The sequence below is a fragment of the Xenopus laevis genome, chromosome 1S (assembly GCF_017654675.1).
Source record: "Xenopus laevis strain J_2021 chromosome 1S, Xenopus_laevis_v10.1, whole genome shotgun sequence".
In the NCBI taxonomy this organism is placed as follows: Eukaryota; Metazoa; Chordata; class Amphibia; order Anura; family Pipidae; genus Xenopus; species Xenopus laevis.
In genome coordinates this window covers 96,398,010-96,418,815 of record NC_054372.1, presented here as the reverse complement: position 1 = coordinate 96,418,815, position 20,806 = coordinate 96,398,010, and the positions used below count along the sequence as shown (strand labels likewise).

The 20,806-nt window shown below is 37.1% G+C and overlaps 1 protein-coding gene across 2 annotated transcripts; it reads right to left on the bottom strand.

The window, feature by feature from the left end:
- Positions 1 to 771: 771 nt before the first annotated feature.
- LOC108706903 (kelch-like ECH-associated protein 1A) lies at positions 772 to 20,278 on the bottom strand. 2 transcript variants are annotated; one of them, XM_041579943.1, is made up of 7 exons: positions 20,130 to 20,278; positions 19,793 to 19,940; positions 12,548 to 13,272; positions 8,593 to 9,269; positions 4,960 to 5,165; positions 3,419 to 3,595; positions 772 to 2,587 (listed from the first exon to the last, which is right to left on the bottom strand). In XM_041579943.1, the coding sequence occupies exons 3-7, from the start codon at positions 13,148 to 13,150 to the stop codon at positions 2,424 to 2,426; spliced, it is 1,827 nt and encodes a 608-aa protein (XP_041435877.1). In that variant the 5' UTR covers positions 13,151 to 13,272; positions 19,793 to 19,940; positions 20,130 to 20,278; the 3' UTR covers positions 772 to 2,423. The 2 variants fall into 2 exon arrangements, with proteins under 2 accessions (XP_041435877.1, XP_018099187.1); XM_018243698.2 differs by lacking the exon at positions 19,793 to 19,940 and having other exon boundaries at positions 19,976 to 20,278.
- Between the last annotated feature and the right edge of the window lie 528 nt (positions 20,279 to 20,806).

Below are 20,806 nucleotides of genomic sequence, written 5' to 3'. Positions count from 1 at the left end.
CACACATTGTTCAATTGACTTTGGCCCTCTTTCCCATATTTGTAGGGTGAAAGAATTTTATTAAACACTTGCAGGGTTAGGTGACATGCCAGCACCAAAGAAATTCCCATTGGAGGGCACCACCATAGGATAAATGCCATCAGCCATGTGCTAGTTCCAATACAAACATATATAACGTCTACAGCATTTAGCACTGCAACCTCGTCATAAATGTGGAGGGTGACCTTGAAGTTAGGTTCTCTGGTAGGATCCGGAAGGCTTGGCATGACATTGAGCAAGAATAATATAAAAGGCTAATATAATAAAAATATATATATGTGTTTCAAATAGGCTTATTTTATTGTTAATATAAATTGTTAATGGTTTCCTTATATTGTATATCTTCTTCAAAGAGCAGGAGATATATGTTGAAATATACAGTAGTCATCATGTAGGGGGCCCTCCAGCTGTTAACCCCTTACAGGAATAATAGCGAGTCACAGTAATTTTAAATAAAAATATTTCTGGTTTATTTAAAATCACAAAAATTTCAAACAGTCACACTTGCGGTTTTCCAGCATTCAAGCAACATTAACTTTCTTGCCATAGCTGACCTTAGTTTCCACCACAGTTTCCTTAGGGCCTATCACAGATCTCAAGGAGGGTTTACTCTTACCGTTCCGGACTCCTCCTCTGCTATATAGTGGCCAACACAGTTTGAAGGAACAGTAACACACAAAAAAGTGTTTAAAGTAATTTAATGAGGGGTTCACAGTTTTACCATTGCAGGAAACAGTACATTTGTATTACTTTAGACACTGTAATGTAATGATTTGGTGTTACTGTTCCTTTAATATTTTATATCATAATACCTATTTACTGTAAGATTGGGTCATTGTATAACAATTACACTTGTGTAAAAAGCAATATAAATATATATCATATTCTCTGTATGATTAAATTATAAAGTATCAAATGAAGTCATATATGTGCATATACTGTATATACAAACATATTCACACAGACAGATTGTATTACTTTTTACAAACAGTTTAGAGAATGGCCCATTCTATAATATATTAAAAGTTAATGTGAAGGTAAACCATCCCCTTTAATGTGTGCTGATATGTGATAAATACAGAATTATGCACAATTACAGCAAATAATGCCTTTGTCCAGTAAGACATATAATCCAATAATATATTTACTAATATAGGTACACTAAGCTAGCACAATTTAACTTATAATTGTTTTTTCTGGGTTATAGCCGGTGGCAGTATAGTGTCATTGTATCAAGGACAGCATTATGAAAATGTCTCTAGTCCCTCTAGAGACCCTAAAGCTTTGCAGCAGATTAACTTATTTACTGGATGAGTTTTCTCTGTACTTTCTGCCTTAACCTCTTCTTGTTACTAACCACCTTCTATGCATGCAGCAGCAGGGTTCTATACAAGCAGGGTAGAATTTTTATTTACATATTCTACAAAATGGACATTGAGTGCAAAATCTAAGTGTGCAAACAGTATGGGGTTCATCTGTATGAGGGGGATGTAGTCCTGTGGATTGCATCTATTTGTTGCACATTGCACATACACTGCACTTAAGTGACCCGTGTACCCTTTGGTGCCTTTAATAGTAACACAGGCAAATTGTTATTGCTTAATCTGTAATTATAATGTATAACAAATACAGTTTAGACTTTTTATTTACTTCACAAAATGTACTTTGAATGCAGAATCTTGCAATCAGTATGAGGTCTATCTTTATAACTCCCAACTGTATGAACCCCATACTGATTGCACACTTTGTGGAAGCTGAATATTTGTTATACAAAAGATACAAGATGTTTGTGGTTGTGTTATAGTACAACTGTAGGGTGAAGATCTCTACAATAAAATGAACTACATATATTGTGAATAATGAACCCCTACTGTAAATAAGGTTATTATAATTCACAGAGGAGTTCAGTGACCAATAGCTGCACCATTTGCGCCTAGAGCTTGTTCTCACTCCTGATAAATGACCTCTTATGTATTTTGAGTTGGTCAGGGTTTCGGAAAGAAACCTTTACATGGTTACAGCTATGTCTGGATTGCAATGCCACACAAGCCCACTATAGAGTCTCCAGTTTGCCAGTCCCAGTCTAGCTACATCCAAACACCCTCCTTGATGATACTCTTGCGTTATGCTGAATTTCCTTTTCATACACTGGATTGGAGAATTTGGCATCTTAATAAACCCCTTGTTTTCATATATACCGCGTAGCTAGCCTGGAACATTCCCCAATCTTGTCAGTCTTCAGAAATAAATAAATATCCACTGCATTAAATTTAGGCTGTGGTATGAAAACTCAGACACAACTACAGCATGATGTAATGAGGTAGCCAATAACTCAGTTGAAGATATATATCCAGCTGAACTGTGAACTAAATAACAAGAACAGATCATTCCTCTTCATTGTTATCATGAATTTGGAGGCAAGGTTCCATGGTTACTGCAACACCCATGCCGCTGCAACCTATGGGCATCTCAGTTACTTCTGTCCACTCATTTCTATCTGGGCAGTATCGCTCAACAGATGAGAGGAAACCACCAGCATTAAATCCACCTGAAATATAATGATATTTATTAAAACAAAAAAACAATAGGAGAGTTCACAATTAGAAGTGCTTATGACTCCAGAAAAATATAGGAACGAGGCACAATGAAACAATGAAAAATATAATCCAAAATAAAAAACAAACACTAGAAAGCTGCCTAAGTGATAGAAAGCCCAAGCACATACCAACTATTACTATAAGTAGGTTGATTTTATATTTCTGTAAATTATATATAAAACCTGATAAGCCACAGCAACAGTGCTGCAGGATGGATGATCGCCCTGTCGCCTTTTCTGAAGAGGACAGGAAGTCGAGTTTCTGTAAGTTATTTCTTAATAAAGGCTTTGCTATTTTAAAGTTTAATTTGTGTTGGTGGTTTTTTTCATTGTATAGTAACGAATTTTTTGAAAAAAAATGTTGATGTACTGGTCCTTTAATAAAATATGGGTCACATCAATCTATAGTTTTAAGGGATAGCAAATATTCCTAATTTGCCCTTTGTTCTCTGAAAATATTGATATTTAACCTTTTCAAATTTGCATTTAAATAAAAGGGCCACATACTCTGCTATGATTGCACATCATATATGGGAAATGTAGAGGCTAGACTGCAAAAATATAGAGAAACTTTACATAAGCCAGGGCCACAATGGACCTTCTATATTCCTGGGCACCCCAAGCAGTTTCCCTCCTGAACATGGAATGTATTTGATCATATATGATTTGCCACTTTTATTTCTCAGGAAGAGTATATAACCAGGCATTGTGCTGAAATACATTGATTTATTTATATATTTCAATGGAAAAAAACTACCCAAATCAAAGACTTTAATTACTTACCGAGAGCATATATCTTTCCCTGGTGAACAGTCACGCCATGGGCACTCCGTCTGTGTTTCATTGGTGCCATGCCCTCCCAGTAATTCCTCTCAATGTTGTATCGCTCTACACTGTCTAACTGATTGGTACCATCGTAGCCTCCAATAGCATACAGGTAGTTATCCAGGGCCACCACTCCTATGTTAATATATAAAGAGTTGATATTACCACCACACACACTTTCCCAGTGACTCACAGCGCTCAATGGAATTTCTTGTGGTTTAGTCACTTTAACATTATATTCCTAACAAGTTAATATAAAATGAACCAAACCAACATATATGTATACGTTGTTTCATGCATCATCGCACCAAAGCATCTGTTGTTTCAAAATCTGATGATACTTTTGCTGTTCTTATTTCAAACATATTAATATAAACAGGAAATACAACATAATAAGGGATTACCTGCTGGTTTCTAAATCCCTGTCTGGAAATTTGAATTTGACGCTTAGCCATGGACCTTGGACCTGAAAATCATTGCCTGCCTTGAACATTGCCTGCCTTGAACTTTGCATGTATTGAGCATTGCCTGCTTCCTGGTCTGAACATTTTTCCTGGAGTTTGTCTACTTATTTCTTTGATTTACTGTTATGTTGTCTCGTACACATCCAAAGTGGGGTTGGATCTCAGTAGGTGCCAAAGTATGTGGCTGCAAAAAAGCATCAATGAACACCAGCACCTGCAGAGATCTCCAGCCATACCATAAGAGCCAGACTAGCAGCTAATAGCCTATACTTTGTACTCTAAGGCCTATATTTTGTACTTGCTAGAGATGTAATTTATAAATATACCTAAAGCCAAGTCCAAAAAATTACATCATTTGTGAATATTGCGCTTTTGTTTGTCTAGTGGAAGGAAAGGAAAACCACTAGGGAGTGTCAATTTGTTAGACACATCCCCCACCCAGTGATTTTAGCTAATTACCCAGGGCTGGCACATCTCTTCTTCAAAAAATAGACCAACCCAGGGTACTGCCATGCCATCACCTTCTTGTTTTCCGAGTGTTCCCTATTGGGCTTGGGTGAGTGCATTTGCAGTACAGAACTTTCTCAACTATTGCATGCACCCTCCTAGAATTGGTTCAGAGGACATCTGGGATAACAGAAGATGCAGTTTTGGCACTAAGCAAACACCTATAAGTGCCACCTTTAACTTGCCCCCCCCCCCGCCCCCTGTGGTTTTACCTATCCTTCTCTGTTAAGGTCGCAAAACATTAAAGATTCAGATTCAGTTTGGATGCACTTGAATCCTGCAAAAAGTGTCTGCATCCCTACTAGAAATAAGTTTCATTGGTTTCTATAATCTAGCCCTCAGAAAACAATGAAACATATGTCTGGCCAGCAGCAAGCAGCCACTAAGTGATAGCTTGAGCCTTAAGATGCCAAAAGTATGTATTTAATATTCATTAAACAATAATAAATAGTATAAAGTAGTACAGTAGTGCTTGAAATGTTCTTCGATTCTTTGTAACAAACGATAAACTCTTTCTGTCAAATTTACCTGCCCCACTCCGAATGGTCTCCATAGATGACACAGATTGCCACTGGTCTTCTTCAGGATTATAACAGTCTACAGTGTTCCAGCGTGTTTCTCCATCAAATCCACCAACTACATATAAACAGCCCCGACACTCAACCACTCCAGCACCAATACGTGCAATTGCCAAAGAAGCAACAAATGTCCATCTGTCATTTTCTGGATCATACCTGCCATTATAAAGAGATAGTTTGCTGACTTGTTATTAAATACAAAAACAAATAAAACATTTGTTATATGGCTCCTGCAAGTCATATGGAAGACATTCGCAGACATAAAGACTTAAAGGGGACCTGTCACACAGATATTAAAAATTGAATAATTATTTTCAAATCAAGCATAAAACCAAAATCGTTGTTTTAATTAAAACATCCATACCTATTATAAACATGTTCAAAAGTCTCAGCTGTAAATCAAATATTGTCTGCCCCTCCTCTATAGAGGTGGGGCAACTAACTCCTTTCACTTTCCATTCTACATTTCCTAGATGTCACTGCTTTCTTCACTCCCCCCTCCCAAATTATAATCTAATTATGTAGCATGTGCTTATTGGGTATCAGGTCGTTTTAAAAGTCTATTGACCCAGATCAAACACTGCGGTTCCTCAAATTGGTGATAAAATAATTTTTCTTTTATTTAATTATTCTAAAAGAAGTTGGCAATGGCATAATACAATAGTTACACACTACTGACGTGTTTCGTGAGCCACATTGATCACTTCCTCAAAGTATGGTCACAATGTACAAAAAGCATAACTTTATAGATAACTCCACATACCATTTTAAAGATATTCTTAAAGGGGTGGTTCACCTTTAAGTTAACTTTTAGTATGTTAGAGAGCTGCTGAATTAAAAACTGAATAACTCAAAAACCACAAATATTAAAAAATGAAAATCAATCGCAAATTGTCTCAGAATATCACTCTCTGCATTATACTAAAAGTTAACTAGAAGGAGAACAACCTCCTTTAAAGGGGTACAGACTCATTTAAAAATACTTTAAAAAACAACAAAATCTTTCACTTTTTAGTACATCCTGGAGAAGTTTGACACTATTACATTTAATTTCATATGATATAAATATATATATATATATATATATACTTATAAACAATGAGGGTGTGTGTGACTTCCCTCATTCATCTTAATGTAATAGATTTTTTCAATAAATGCTGGCCATCAGGTCCCCCATTCTGGTGCATAAGCAAGATTTTGGGAAGCTTGCTTTAATAACAGTGTCCACAAAATGTCACATGCCTGCTTGATGTGATTGCCAATACTGAAATAAACAAGTTTAATTTATAGTGTAAGTGAACTTTATTTTGCTTGACTAACACCATCATTAAATAGGATTTGAAACGATATCTTAAAGTGACAGGTCCCCTTTAAAAACACTCGAAGACTGAATGTACTAAACCACCAAGTTTTTTGTAAGACATTCATACATTCCTAGGTTTTGGGACCCAAAACTGGGCCCCCGTAATGTTAAGGGGGTGTTTCCAAAATCCCATGTAATAAACCCAAAGTAAATAAAAATAATGCATATATATTTCTTAACAAATAGTTTAAAAAACTCAGTCTGCAATACCAACTGTTTTATTCAAACATTTTTTTACAGGGGTTTTATTTTGGCAATCCAACTCTAGAACTGAAATGAGCTTACACGGATACAATGTGAAGGTAGTTTTTTAATATAACCTCTGCAAAAAGTCTTCTGCAGTTTTTTAAATCTGTCAAATTTCCTAAAAGAAATTACAGTGTATATTGGAAAAGCAAGCTATTGTTGTCAAAGAAATCCTGAAATTTGTGAGATTAATAATTTTTAATAATAATAAAGGTAATGCAGGTATGGGGCCTCTCATTCAGAAAGTTTGGGACCTGGTTTCTTCCAGATAAGTGATCTTTCCATAACTTGGGTATAAATACTTCGTCTACTAAAAAATAATTTAAACGAAATTATATTTTTTTATTGGAAATAAAAAAAAACAAACTCTGCAAATAACAGTTTAAAATTCCACTTTGTGCTTTGATTTCCAAAAAGAAGTCAGATTAAATAATACAAAAGAGCATAATTCTTTTCAAGGACCCAATTAGAGTACCTTGGCCTTGGGCTGGGCTGTCCACAGAGGTCCACCTTCACACCACCTGTACCTCCCACACCTAATTTGCAGTTGTGTTGCCTTATCCTGTATGAAATATAAATGTAAACTGGTCCATTTCTTGCAGGACCGATTATGAGCAATGGACTCCAAGAAAACACCCAGATAGACCCTTTGCTAACCCACCACTGATACTTCTGTTCTCTTCTTTGTCAACAATATTTTAGAAGAAGAATAGAAACTGTATGTCTGTACTGTTAATCACGGTTAGATTAAAATGTTAATTTATTAGATGATTTATTATATTCAAGTTAATGTGCTTGAGAGTGGTAGTATCCCAAATTTCTTGGGAAAGTCACAGGGGCCCACCAATGAGATTTTTGCCCTGGCACACTGTGACCTTTGAGTTTCTATTTGTCTTATGTACTGTTACTAAAAGCTCCATTGTGAATAAAACTGATTACATTTAAAGTTACCCTGGATGTCACAGTCTTATTACCAATCTTGTAATATATATATAATATATATAATCTTATACATCAGCCCGCATTGTGCCTAACTACCCCTGTAGGATCCATATGGGCCACATCAGGGGACAGGGATTTACTAGCCAAATTCTGCATGTTTACTTTCCCTTTAATCGTACACATTTTGTTTGTTTTGCAAATTCTGCGGGTACCTAACCTGATCTAGCCATATATGATGGTTAGATACTTCTACTCATGTATCCAGGTTTATCCACTCAAAACTCTTTTTCAGAATAAATGCTTGCTTTCCAATAATCATATTTGTGGTGTTAAAGTTATCTGTAAATATAACTGCAGCTGAAGTAAGTATTAGCTTATACCTACTCAGTTCTTCTCCAGTTCTGTTATTTAGTTATACTATATACAGTATTTTAAAATAGGCATATTGGACCTTAATGAAAACAATGGCTGAATATTGGTCCTAAAGTCCTATAGTAATTAGTAGTAGAATATCATTTTCTTTTCAAGTAATTCCACCCAAAATCATAAGGTCAAGTGCCAAGGGGTCCTCTTAAGCTGGCCATAGACGTAAAGATCCGATCGTTCAAATCCTCAAGCTATCAGACTTCCCCATCTCCCGAACTGCCACTAACCATTCAGATCAAATAAAGTAGTTAAAGAACAGATCAGCCGATGTTCTGCCCCTGACAGCAATCGTACGAAAGTTATGTCTGACAAACCTGGTGACAGTCTCCCACTGAAAATTGTATGATCGGCAATACATACAGAGAAATTATTGGCAGCCGATATCTTTTAACTTGGCCGATTGACCAAACGACCAATCTCCGTGGGACGAAAAATGTTGGGACTCTCCACACACGGTTCCGAAAATCGCACGAATCGAGGATTCATACAATCGGATCTTTGCGTCTATGGCCAGCTTAAGTTGCATAAGCAGTTTTTGTGACACCCTGAGCAGCCTAGCCAAATAATATATGTAGACAGATAATACTGTATATATTAACAACTTACTTTTCAACACTTTTGTGGTGTTCAGATCCACAGGACCCTCCAACAGCATAAATGGCCCCATCTATCTCAGCTACTCCAACCCGGTTTCTGGCCGCATTCATAGGTGCTCTTGATGTCCACTGGTTTGTCACAGGGTTGAAGATTCTAAGTAAATCTGAATCTGTATTTTCTTGGCAAGAGTTATTTCTCCCTCCTACTGCATAAAATAAACCAGATACAATACAGGCCCCTAGTCCACTCCTTGGTTCCAGCATGTCAGCTAGCTTTAACCATTCTCCAGTCTGTGGGTTAAATGCATCCATGGAATTCAGTGAGTTTTGGAGATATCCCCCTGCTACATAAATTAACTGGTTGCCTCTCTGTTTGGGGCGAGGAAGTGGTTTGTGCAAACACATTTCCTGGAAAATCTTTGATAGATAGACTCTGCATCTGTTTTCCTTACTGAGAATGGGGCACTTCTTTAGCTGAATCTCCAGGAATTTTGCAGGCAGGGAATAAATATGAACAGCATTTAGCAAGACATGAAAATACTCTGCCCTGTTTTTCAGATCCCATTGCATCCACTTTAAGCAAGCATTGTATACCTCAGACTCACAAAGTACATTCAGACTGTCTTGGCTGACCAGGTCCAGTAGCTCACAATGACTTAAACTGAGAAACTCTTCCTCATTTGTGACCTGTATAGATAGAAGAATTGTGTCTTTTTACAAAGAATGCTTTTGTTTTTCTTCTAACAAATTGAAATGGAGAAACAGAAAATGTATTATTCTTTCAAACATGCAACTTCACCAAAAGAGGTTTATCATATTTAAAAGTAAAGGTGGTCATACATTGGTCACAAAAAAGTGAAATGATAGAGGAGGCAGCAGTTTAAACATGAAATTGTAAAAGTAGGATTGTTTTGCAGAGGACAAAGCAACCCTTTTTTTTGTAGGGAATTTTAGTGGAAGTTGGTGCCCGGATTATTGGTGAGAATGATGCCGGTGGTTTTCAGAGAATGGTGCAAAGTTGTCCAAAATGGTGATGAGTGTGTCAGTGTAGAAAGATGCAGCAAGTTCAGGGTCAGTAAAGATATAGAGAAAAATAAAGGCTGTAGAGTAGATGAGAGATGGTGCATATTAATGTGGGGAAGGTCCCTGCAACTGGTGGTCGGATTTTAATGCAAGGAGATGGTGATCAGAGATGGGGAAAAGAGAATTTTAGAGGTTATTCAAAGAGCAGAGGTTAGTAAAGACAAGATTTTTTAAGCCAAAAGATAAGATTCAGAAGCTTGGAGGTAGGTGTCCCATTATAATCATCGGTAATATTAAAACAACCCATGTTGATACCAGGAATAGCTGAGCATTAGGTACTTGTGTGATTTTGTTTATATACATTCCAATATTTGATTACTAACAAGGGGATTTATGCCTGTCATGCCACTGTAACGCATAGATAATATAACCCTCCAACTACTTTCTTTTAATCCATGTAAATTTCAGAGACCAAATTTGGTATTGTCCCACCTAAACGAAGATACTAGGTGATACTGGTTTAAAGACCCCAAGGTTAAAAAAATTTACTGGGACTCCAGTGCAGAGGGAAAACCTGACTTTAAACACTACTGCACATGCACACAGTGGCCACAATGGATTTCTGGGAGACAGAATTCATCCTTTAAAAGATGAATTGGATTTAATCAAACAAACATACCACAAAAGTGTAAAAGTAAACTGACTATTTAAGCAATGAAGTTAGCACAATATGGGAAGGGAAATAAAAGGAAAGAGAAAAAGAAAGTTGTTAGTGTAGAACTTTTATTGCAATCAGCACTGTACACAAATGTGATTATTGCATAAAGTGCCAGAGCTAGTGTTCAGTTATCAGGATTCAGTTCAGCAGCTATTTAATAAAGACTTCTTATTCGTACATAAACTGTATAAAATCCTGGAGTTTTTGCAAGATTGGATACGTGATATTAGTAATTACCTGGTCTAATGATTAGCAGGTCATTTCAATTGCATGAGCTGAGCGCTGTGTTCCTGCAAGTCCACAGTGTTCAGTTATCGCCTGGCCTTGTGCACAACCATACTGAAATGTTTTTCTTTTCTTTTATCATTAAAATCCACTGACATCCCCCATTCTCCCCAGCACTTCTTCTCCCAAAGAATGGGCAGAATGGCAGTGGCTCCATGTGATGGGGTGCTCTATAAACTGCAAAAAATTTGCACCCCCCTTAGGTGACAAAGCACTTGAAAATATTCTTGCATTTACAAGAATGGCAATTACAGAAGTTAAAACTAGTAAATCACATAATTGCACAAAATTACCTTTCTGCTGAATTCTTCTACAGTTCAAATGTTTTTCCTGCAGCTATTGCCATTTTTGTTAACAAAAAAAGTATTTCCCCGTGGGTGACAAAGTGCCCTATCTGCCATCACTCTTAACTTAACACAGCGCTAGCCTTTTAAGAGCAGAATTGGTCAGTCCTACTGTAGCCATCTCAGGGGAATGCTCAAGTGAAGGTGATCCACAACGGACAGTGCTGGAAAGATATAGTTGCCAAGAATCCTTTATGTCGTTTTTAATTTATCAAACTTACTTTTGTATGTATATATGTATGTATGTATGTATGTATGTGGAGCAGCAAGAAAGAAAGATTTAATGTTTAAAATAAACAGCAATGTTAGAGAGTGGTGTGACCAGGCAGTGACTCTCAGAGGAATCATCTTGGAATGAATGGAGACACAAGGGAAGAGTCGTAGTGAAGTTTAGAGGAATGAAGGGCTTCAGGGGTGTAACTATAGAGGAAGCAGACCCTGCAGCTGCAGGGGAGCCCAGGAAGTATAGGGGTCCCATGAGGCCCTAATTCATATACAATTTCAATAAAACTTGGTACAACTAGACATTTTCAGGGACCTGAAAAATAATGTGCTACAGGGCTCAGCAATATCTAGTTACTGTCACGGCCGGCACCCGATACCAGAACAAATGCCAAGCACCCTGGTCTCGGCTCGGCTTCACCAGTAGTGTGACCACCGTTGGGCTTCGGGAGGAGCCCTCAGCTTACTTGGGTGCCACCTGGACTTAACGAGGGGTGCAAGGCGAGATGTTCTGGCTGGCAAAGGGGCACGGCTGTTTAGCAGAGTCTTTAGGCCGAAGGTCACGGTACAAAAGGTCAAGGCAAGCGGATGGTCAGACAGGCTGGATCGAGGCAGGCGGATAAAAGAATCGTCAGGAAGGCAAAGGGTCAAAACCAGGTGATCAATCAGATGGGTTGAGGCAGAATCGGAGTCAAATAACAGGCAGAGGTCAAACCGGAACATCAAACAGGAGGATTAAGCAGAGTCAAGGTCGGTTTCAGGCAAGGGTCAAGTTCCAAAGATCAGAATAGTCAAATAGGCAGGCAAAGGGTCAAAACAGATAATCAGGAACAGATTCACACAGAATAGCTAAAGCACCAGGAACAAATCCTATCACGGGCAATCTAAAATTACAAACGGTCCCTTTAAATACATTCAAAACTCGCGCCATTGCGCGCTGACGTCACACGTCAGCCGCCTGCGCCTTTAAGACACGGACGGAAGCGCCGCGCGCGCCCTAGGCGCAGAAGATCCCTGCGGGCGTCCCCGCTTGGAGTGCGACGAGCGTCCCCGTCGCACTCCACAACCCCTACCGGGGTAAGTTATTACAGTTACACCACTGAAGGTCTTATTATTTGCATTATGGAAAGCTTTAATAAGCATATCAGCAGTGGAGAAGCCTGAATTCTAGTAGCAGAATTTAATACAGATGGTCACCAATATCATCTATACAGCCCCCATTTTAATATCTTTTAATGTAAAATTAAAACATGCAGTTTCTAATATGCTGCTAGTAACAGTAGAACACAAAGTTTACACTTGCTTTTTGCTTATCCATATTAAACAAGACTTTGGCATGCATAAAACCTTGAGAGTCACATCCATCAGCTTACCTCATTAAAATGTGTATTGATATATTCTCTTCCTTTTCGGTACAACTCTATACATCCAATTTGCTCTGCAAAATTAGAAATCCCAATGACATTGCTGGCATCCAAGTGTTTAACAAGGAAGTCACTGCAGGCTTTTGCGACATCTTCCATTACATACCTCATGGCAGCCAAAAGTACATGCAAAACACACTTTTCCCCAACAGTTATTCTTGAAGTGTATGCAAACTCTATTAACCTCTGCATTACTTTGGGGCAAATGTCTTTGATGGGGACTTCCCGAGCATGGCACTCACGAAAGTTATTGGTAAACATGGCCCTGAAGAACGGGCTGCAAGAAGCAAGAACTATCTTGTGAACATGAAAGTCTTCCTCTTTACCATTATAACTGACTCTCAAAAGAACATCACACAGTATGTTATTTCTTCTCAACTCATCCATTTTCTCAAAAGCCTTAGAAGTATGGTTTTCAATGGTATAATCCAGATATCCGTGTCCTTTCATAGACGGGACTGCAATGGCTGTGCATTTTGCAAGATTAGGTTTTTTTTTCCTTGGGCATAACATTCTTGACTTCTGGTTTGGGAATGCATGAAATAAAGCCATGTGAGTCACACTGTAGCAAAGCGGCTTAATCTTGGCAGGTCTTCATTCTTCTCTGTCCTGAGATGACAGAAAAAGTCCTCTCTATTATATAAATGCTGTCATGTTATAGAAAGTTCCCTGTCCTAGAGAACAAAAATCAGAAAAAGAATAAAGCTTTGGGCTATTATAAACATAAACTGTTCAACCTCTTTAAATCAATTCACAATCACATATGATATGTAAAACTGCACATGAAAATAATTATAATAAGTAATGAAGATATGTACAACTTACACCAGTGTTATAAACTCTTAAAACAAAAACAGTTAGCTCAGGTTTCCACCACTAAGGGGCATATTTATCCAGGGTCGAATTTTGAATTGAAAAAACTTCGAAATTCGAATTTAAAAAAAAAAGAACCGAAATTAAGTTGAAGTTTTTTTTTTTGGGCGAATAGGTCAGTTTTCGATCGAATAGGTCCATATTCAGACGAATTCAAATCGTACGAATTGAAGGAATAGCGCATTAGATCGAATTCGATTCAAAGTTTTTCCCAACAAAAAACTTTGATTCTTCAAAGTCCACCAACTGAATCCAGATAGGTTCTAGGAGGTCCCCCATAGGCTGAAACAGCAATTTGGCAGGTTTTAGATGGCGAATGGTGGAAGTTGAATTTTTAAAGAGACAGTACATGATAAATTTCGATATTCTAATTTTTGAATTTTTTTCAAATTCAAATCGAATTTGGACTATTTCCCTAGTCGAAGTACACAACAAATAACTTGAAATTCAAATTTTTTTCATTCAAAAATTCACCTCGAACTTTGATAAATCTGCCCCTAAGTAAAGATGGTTCAATAAATGCACTGCTACATCCTGCCACACCGATATTTCTACTGAAATGAATGTTGTGAAATATGCCATTAAAGCCTCTATATTGGGCACCATGGACATGGGCACATTCTTTCAATTTTCTTTTTTCATTCATTATTCAGTAACTTCAGAACTACAAAAAAACAAAGAAGTAATAAAAGTTACAAATCAGCAGGTAGTATTAATTTATCACATATTTAATAACAGACATTTAATTGCCTGCTTAGGCTACAGATCTGAGACAAATATTTATTAACCCAAACCAACAACAAAAATCAGCTGTAAGGAACTGGCAGAAGGGAAAATAAAAAAAAAACAGACAGAAAACAGAAAAGCAGGAGAGTGTGTGAAAATTAATAAATAAGAGACTGAGAAAACACAACAGCAAAATAAAAAAGGCAAAGGTAACGGAAAATGAAGGCAAGGGTAACATAACAAATGACAGAGAGAATGGGAATGCAGAAACCCATATATAGGCTTGATAAAGGTCTTAAGGTGGCCATAGACGCAAAGATCCTATGGTACGAATCGAGGATTCATACGATTTGCGGACCGTGTGTGGAGTGTCCCAACATTCATCAGTCGTTTGGTCGATCGGACAGGTTTGATTTTATCCAGACCGATCCCGCCGGAGCCCATTGCGCTCTCATCGTAATCTGATCGTTCGGCCATAGGGCCGAACGTTCAGATTATGCCCGATTTAGCCATGCCCGTTAGTGACATATGGGGGAAAGATCGGCTCGTTTGGCGATGTCGCCAAACAAGCAGATCTTTTTGTCTATGGCCACCTTTAGAAGGAGACTGAAATACAACTTTGAGAAAGGCTGGGGTTACAGCCGAAACATTTGTTTTTTTGTAATAAATTCTCTATTTTTGTAAATCCTGTGAGTGCCACTTTCTCTAGGTTTGAGATATATATATATATATATATATATATATATATATATATATATATATATATATATATTTATATATATATATATATATTATTTTCATATATCATGAAGAATCACTCCCAGGGTAAGCCCAAACTTGCCTGGTGTCTTTTTAAATAAATTATTTGGACTGTTCCTGAAGAGTTGGAACAGAAAGAGAGAATATGTATACCCCTTTTTTGACATTATAAGGAAAATCGTAATAATAGGATAATTTATAATAATAATAGGAATAATAACAATACATCTAGATAATCAGGTCCAAATTTGTGGAAAGGCCGCCAAGGCCAGGGCCTTGATCATCGGTAAGATTTTAGGGGGCTGCATGCTGCCCAACCACAGCCACATTGGTTCAGAAACCCTGGGATGTGCAGGAGATACAATTGTTTTTTAAATTTACCTTGTGCCAATCCCCAGTGCTCCGGTCACGATGATGAGAATTTTGTGCGAACAAAAGGGAGAGGATGGGGGCAATGAACGTCAGCAGGCCTAGGGTTGCCAGCTACTGTATGTAAATCTGGCCATGTAGATAATAGACCCTATACCTGAATTATTTCTCCAGAAAGACAGCAGTTGTTATGCAAAATATCTTTAAAAAAATGTAATCATTTCTCTAGCTAAATGAGAAAAAGGAAATTGTAGTAACCCATTGCTCTCATACCAGCACACAATGTTGAAATGTGCCCTGTTCAGTACATGTGCTTTTCTGTTGTTTGTTAAAATTCTGGAATGTGAAATAACAAGTTGCAACAGTCTGACTCTAAACCCCTCTCTTACATGCTGAGTCACTTTGTCAACTGACAGAAAACAGTGGAGGCAAATCTTTTTCATTTTCAAGTTGCTGAAATAGCCCTGAGCGGATGGTTCTCCTTTATTATAGATAATGTACGTGTGCGTGTTTGTGTGCATGTTGGCATACAGTATGTGTGTCTGCATTTTCCTATCAAAAGGTGAATAGTGTTACTGTAGTATTTCTCTGCATTGTTTACCTCTTCCTAAATATTGGCAATGGCACAGTGAAATTCCAGGTATTTTGCAGCCCGAGCATTTCTAAGCACTTTGGGTGCTTATAATCTTGGACAATCTTTGGACAAATGAGGCAGACACTTGTAGCTGATAAATAAGGCACATGCCCCCCTATGTAGCAAATAGCGGGAAAAAAATGTATACAATGCAAACAATTAAAATAAACTTTGCAATCACTTTGTCACTTAACCAACAACCAAAAAAAGATTGCATGATTTGATGTTTGTAATCTTACAGATTAAACAACTTATATTAAAATATAATACTGATTTATATTCAAATGATTATGCTACACAGTAGCCAGATCCTAATTCATCCAAAGTGAATATAGCTCACTGAGAAGTTATATTAAGGAGTCTTTCTCTAATTGCTTTATGATTTTTTCCATTTTTCCCATTTTCACTTGCAGAAGTATTGCAGCTAAGAAGTCTTATAAAATCTCCTTGCATGTAGTGCATGACTGATAAATAACATTTCAGTTCGGGCAAAGTGAATGTCTTTCTAAAATATTCATTCTTTTCTGAGACATACTCCATGACTTATGTCCTGTTATGCTTTGGATCATGGTCTTGCTGACATATCTAACTTCTTTCAACATGATGCTTTGTTGTTCAAGTAGATTCACAAGTTTTTTTCAAAGTTTATGATTGTAGAACAGCTCAATTTTCATTCATCAGTTGATAGACAGTACTTTGTTTCCAAAAGTTTCTGTAGTTTATTTTGTATACTTGAGATTACTTTTGTGATATGGTGATAGAAAATGTTTGACACACATCCCATCCATGTCATTGTTGTGTAAGTAGTTCTGTACTGTGAACCTAAAGACGTTAACCTAACGAAACGTTCTTTACAGAGATCATTTATTAACAATGTTTATGGCAATGGTGATAGCAGCTAGTATAGCAAGTTTTTTTTAAATGGGCTTCCTCTTTTCTTTTTTCCATTTATTCTTCCATTTTATTTAAATAAAGGGGGTATAATAAGAGAGCTCCCTAGGAGATGACAAAAAGCTAAGTAGAATCACGTTCAGTCATTGGAAAGCTCAGCATATTTTCATCCATCTTCTTTTGACATCTAACAAAGCAATTGTTGTTTTGGACCTTTTAGAACCTTACAAACAACAGGAATTAACTGGGGGATGTGTATGAAGATTTGCACAGCTTCTCACTCTATCAATCTATTCTTAAACTACATTATAGATTTAAAAGGATGTATTTAACTCTATACCATAGAGAACATGCAGTAGTAGTCAGAACTTCATTGATATTTTCTTCGGTGCGTGTTCCCCTCGCTGGGCACTTTCCAGCAGATATTCATCAAATATTGCGAGTTCCATGGAGAAAACCTTTGTAAAGTGTTTGAGGAGGAAGAACCCCCTACATTAGGTACACTCAGAATGCTCCGAACTTGGGGTTTTCTGGATATGGGGTCTTTTCCGTACTGTCTACTAAAAAAACATTTAAAATGAAATTAACCCAATAGGATTGTTTTGCTTCCAATAAGGATTAATTATACCTTAGTTGGGGTCAAGTACAAGGTACTGATGTATTATTATAGAGAAATAGTATTATATTATTATTATTATAATTATATTATTAAATTGGAGTCTATGAGTGATGACTATACGTTTATGAAGATTCTCTTTCACCCAGATCAGGGTATATCTGTAGTAAGCAACTGGAATTGCTGTGTTTTTCTGAAAGATGATTCACCAGTCATCCAAATGGCTTTCTCATTTCAGAAGTAATTGAGAAAGCTAGTTGAAACACAGCCCAGTTGATTTTACTTATTACTACAGATACAGTATAGGATCTTTCTGGATAACAGATTTCTGAATAATGGATCCCAAACCTATACTGTGTACCCGAGGAAGGGGGTTCTACGATATTGAATATTGATATTGAATATTGCATTCGCAATAAAAATTATGACCCTGAAAATGTTAGCGGAAGGTTGCATATGATTTTCTACCATGCATGCATGTTGATGCATCAGTACAATTTCTGCAAAAGCAAGCCCTTGCATGGCTGTAAATACAATGGCATTTTATGCATTTTGGCTAAAAAATATGCTGATTTTCATCAGAAATTGTACTATGTACAATGCACATGTGTAAGTAAGAAATGAGCCCTTCTATCTCATTATTACAATTGCAACATTATAGCAACATTAAGGCAAAAGCAATTTTAACAAGTAAGAAACATTAACTGTATTGTGTATTGTATGTATAGTTTCCCCAAATGAAACATATACAGTACTAAAAAATTCTCTCTATATACTGATATCAGATATTTTCTCCAGAATGCTTTGGACCTTGAACCTGTAATTTGGTAAACATTTAAACTTTAAATAAACCCAATAGGATTGTGTGGTGTTTATACAAATGGCCTGTAGATGTCACTGTGCTCATACTTATACTGTGCATACTTCCTGGTAGCTTAAAAGTGAAAGTTATTGTTGCGTAATGCCTGCTTGACTCTGCTAATAAAGCATTGTTATACTCATCCTGTCGATGAGGATGGGATCTTCTACCTCTGTAGCAGCCTGCACCTTTTCTTCCAAATCCTGGTGAGCCTAGCATACCTTTTACTGCTTGGATTCATTTGTTTAAAAATTACATTATTGCTGCAGACCAAGGGGAGATTTCTGCTGCTAGAAAACGTGGTGCCAGAGAAGTACACTTTCAGCCTGGATCTTTAGTCAGAATTAAGAAACCAGGAATACTGAAACAAGGACAATCTAAATTTACTACTCCACTTGAAGTGAGACGCCAGCGAGGACCATACACATATGAACTGTCTGATGGACGCATATGGAATGCAAGTTGTCTTGCTCCTGTTAGATATGACTTTGGAGAAGCTCCATTTGATGAAGGACATTTCCCTACTCCTGATGTCAACTGCAATAGGCCAGAAGAAAATGAACCTATAAGTCGTACTGAGAGAATCAGAAAACTACCTGCATGGACCTAGGACTATGTGATGTGAATAATGTATATTATTGCTTTAAGATGCATTGTTGTTGTTTATTACATTTGCCCAAATGCTTTCCTACTATAGGGGGAATATGTGGTGTTTATACAAATGGCCTGTAGATGCCTTATACTGTGCATACTTCCTGGTAGCTTAAAAGTGAAAGTGAAAGTTACTGTTGCGTAATGCCTGCATGTCTCTGCTAATAAAGAACTGTTATACTCTACTCATCCTCGGCTACCCAAAACATAGCAGATTGTTTTGCCACCAATATGGCGTCATGTAGCTTAGTTGCCATCAAGTACAGAAGGTAATAATTATAATAAAAATTGGAGCACTTATGGGACTTATAAATAAGTGAAGTTATGTATTGGGGGGTTATCCCACGAGTTCTCACATTTCACTAGATGCATCTGGGCTATTGTTTTTTGTTTGGGAGTGTGTGTGGGAGTTGTGTTTGTGTGTGCGTGTACATGTATATAAAATAGTTAGAATGTAACTGAGAGGAGAGAACAAGTGACTGCAAAACTGTGACTGCTTGCATGACCCTACATTCCATATTAATTAACATGAAAGGTTAACTTTTGTTCAGTGTTCCCTACATATTTCATGTAATTTCTTTATAGTTGTACAGCTGCAAAATGTAAATACATTCAAATAAATACTCAAGCCAAACCACACCAAGTTACAAAATGAGTGGCCATTAGAATCATGAAAAAAAACATGAAACATGCCCATCATTATATTATGACAGGTGGTCTGCCCCTGCAACCTGTGCCTAGTGCCAACATAATTCACAACAGACACACAATACAAATAGTTTTGTAACATGACTGCAACAAAAGAGAAACACTTACAGACTTTAATCGCAAAATACTTAGAGGTGCTGTCACAGTTCCACTGTAGACCCGAAGGAGACAAACATAACTTTCCAACCTTACAGTTTAACTCCAAAGACCCCTCCATATTCTCTTCCATATCTGCTCTGTGTAACATTGCTGGCCTCTATTAAAGAAAGAATAGAAAGAATAGAAGTTTACCTGCCAAGATTCGCCAGCTTCTCGCTCCTTTCGAGACTCATTAAAGAAAACAAGCCCAGGTATTCATCACAGAGTGACTGATACACTTCCTGTTAACCCCACATTGTACTACTTTTCTCTCTCTATCTAGAAATTTCGTTAATAAGATACTTACCTGGAATTATGTACTTGGCTAAATAGTCTGACTAAAATGTTTTGATTGTTGCAAGATCGTTACTATTGATGTGGTTTAACAGGAAAACATTCTTCTCAGAATTACTGCAATGTCATCCCGACCAAGCTGAGCCTGCATGTGAATCATTGCATTGTATGTTTTCATGCAAAACAGGAGTTGCCACAATTTTTACTCTCTCACAAAGAACTCAGTGACTGTTTACAATGAAAAAATCATCTTGAGTGTAAGGTTTCTTTTTGCATCTTTATATTGCCCCTGTTATCACACTCAAGCTCATATGAAAGTTTATGTACAGTTAGTCATTTAATGTACAAACTGGTAAACTCTGGCACTGCAGTTGCTATGATACTACAGCTCCCAGCATCCCTGGGAGATATACAGCTTCCCAACAGTAATGTTTAGAGGAGATTACTGAAAGTCCAATGCAGATTTAGCTTTAAATTGCCATTTAAGGCTCTTTATTTGCTTAGATATAGTAGCGAAATTGCTGCACACCCAATTATATCAGTTTACACTTCTTGCTGAGGCATAGGAAACGGATGAATAGAACACATAAACAATATACATATGTGATATCTAATGCGAATGACTATAACATTCAAGCTTATGTGAAAATTGAATTGGCATTATAATAAATGCAGATAATTTTGTGATGA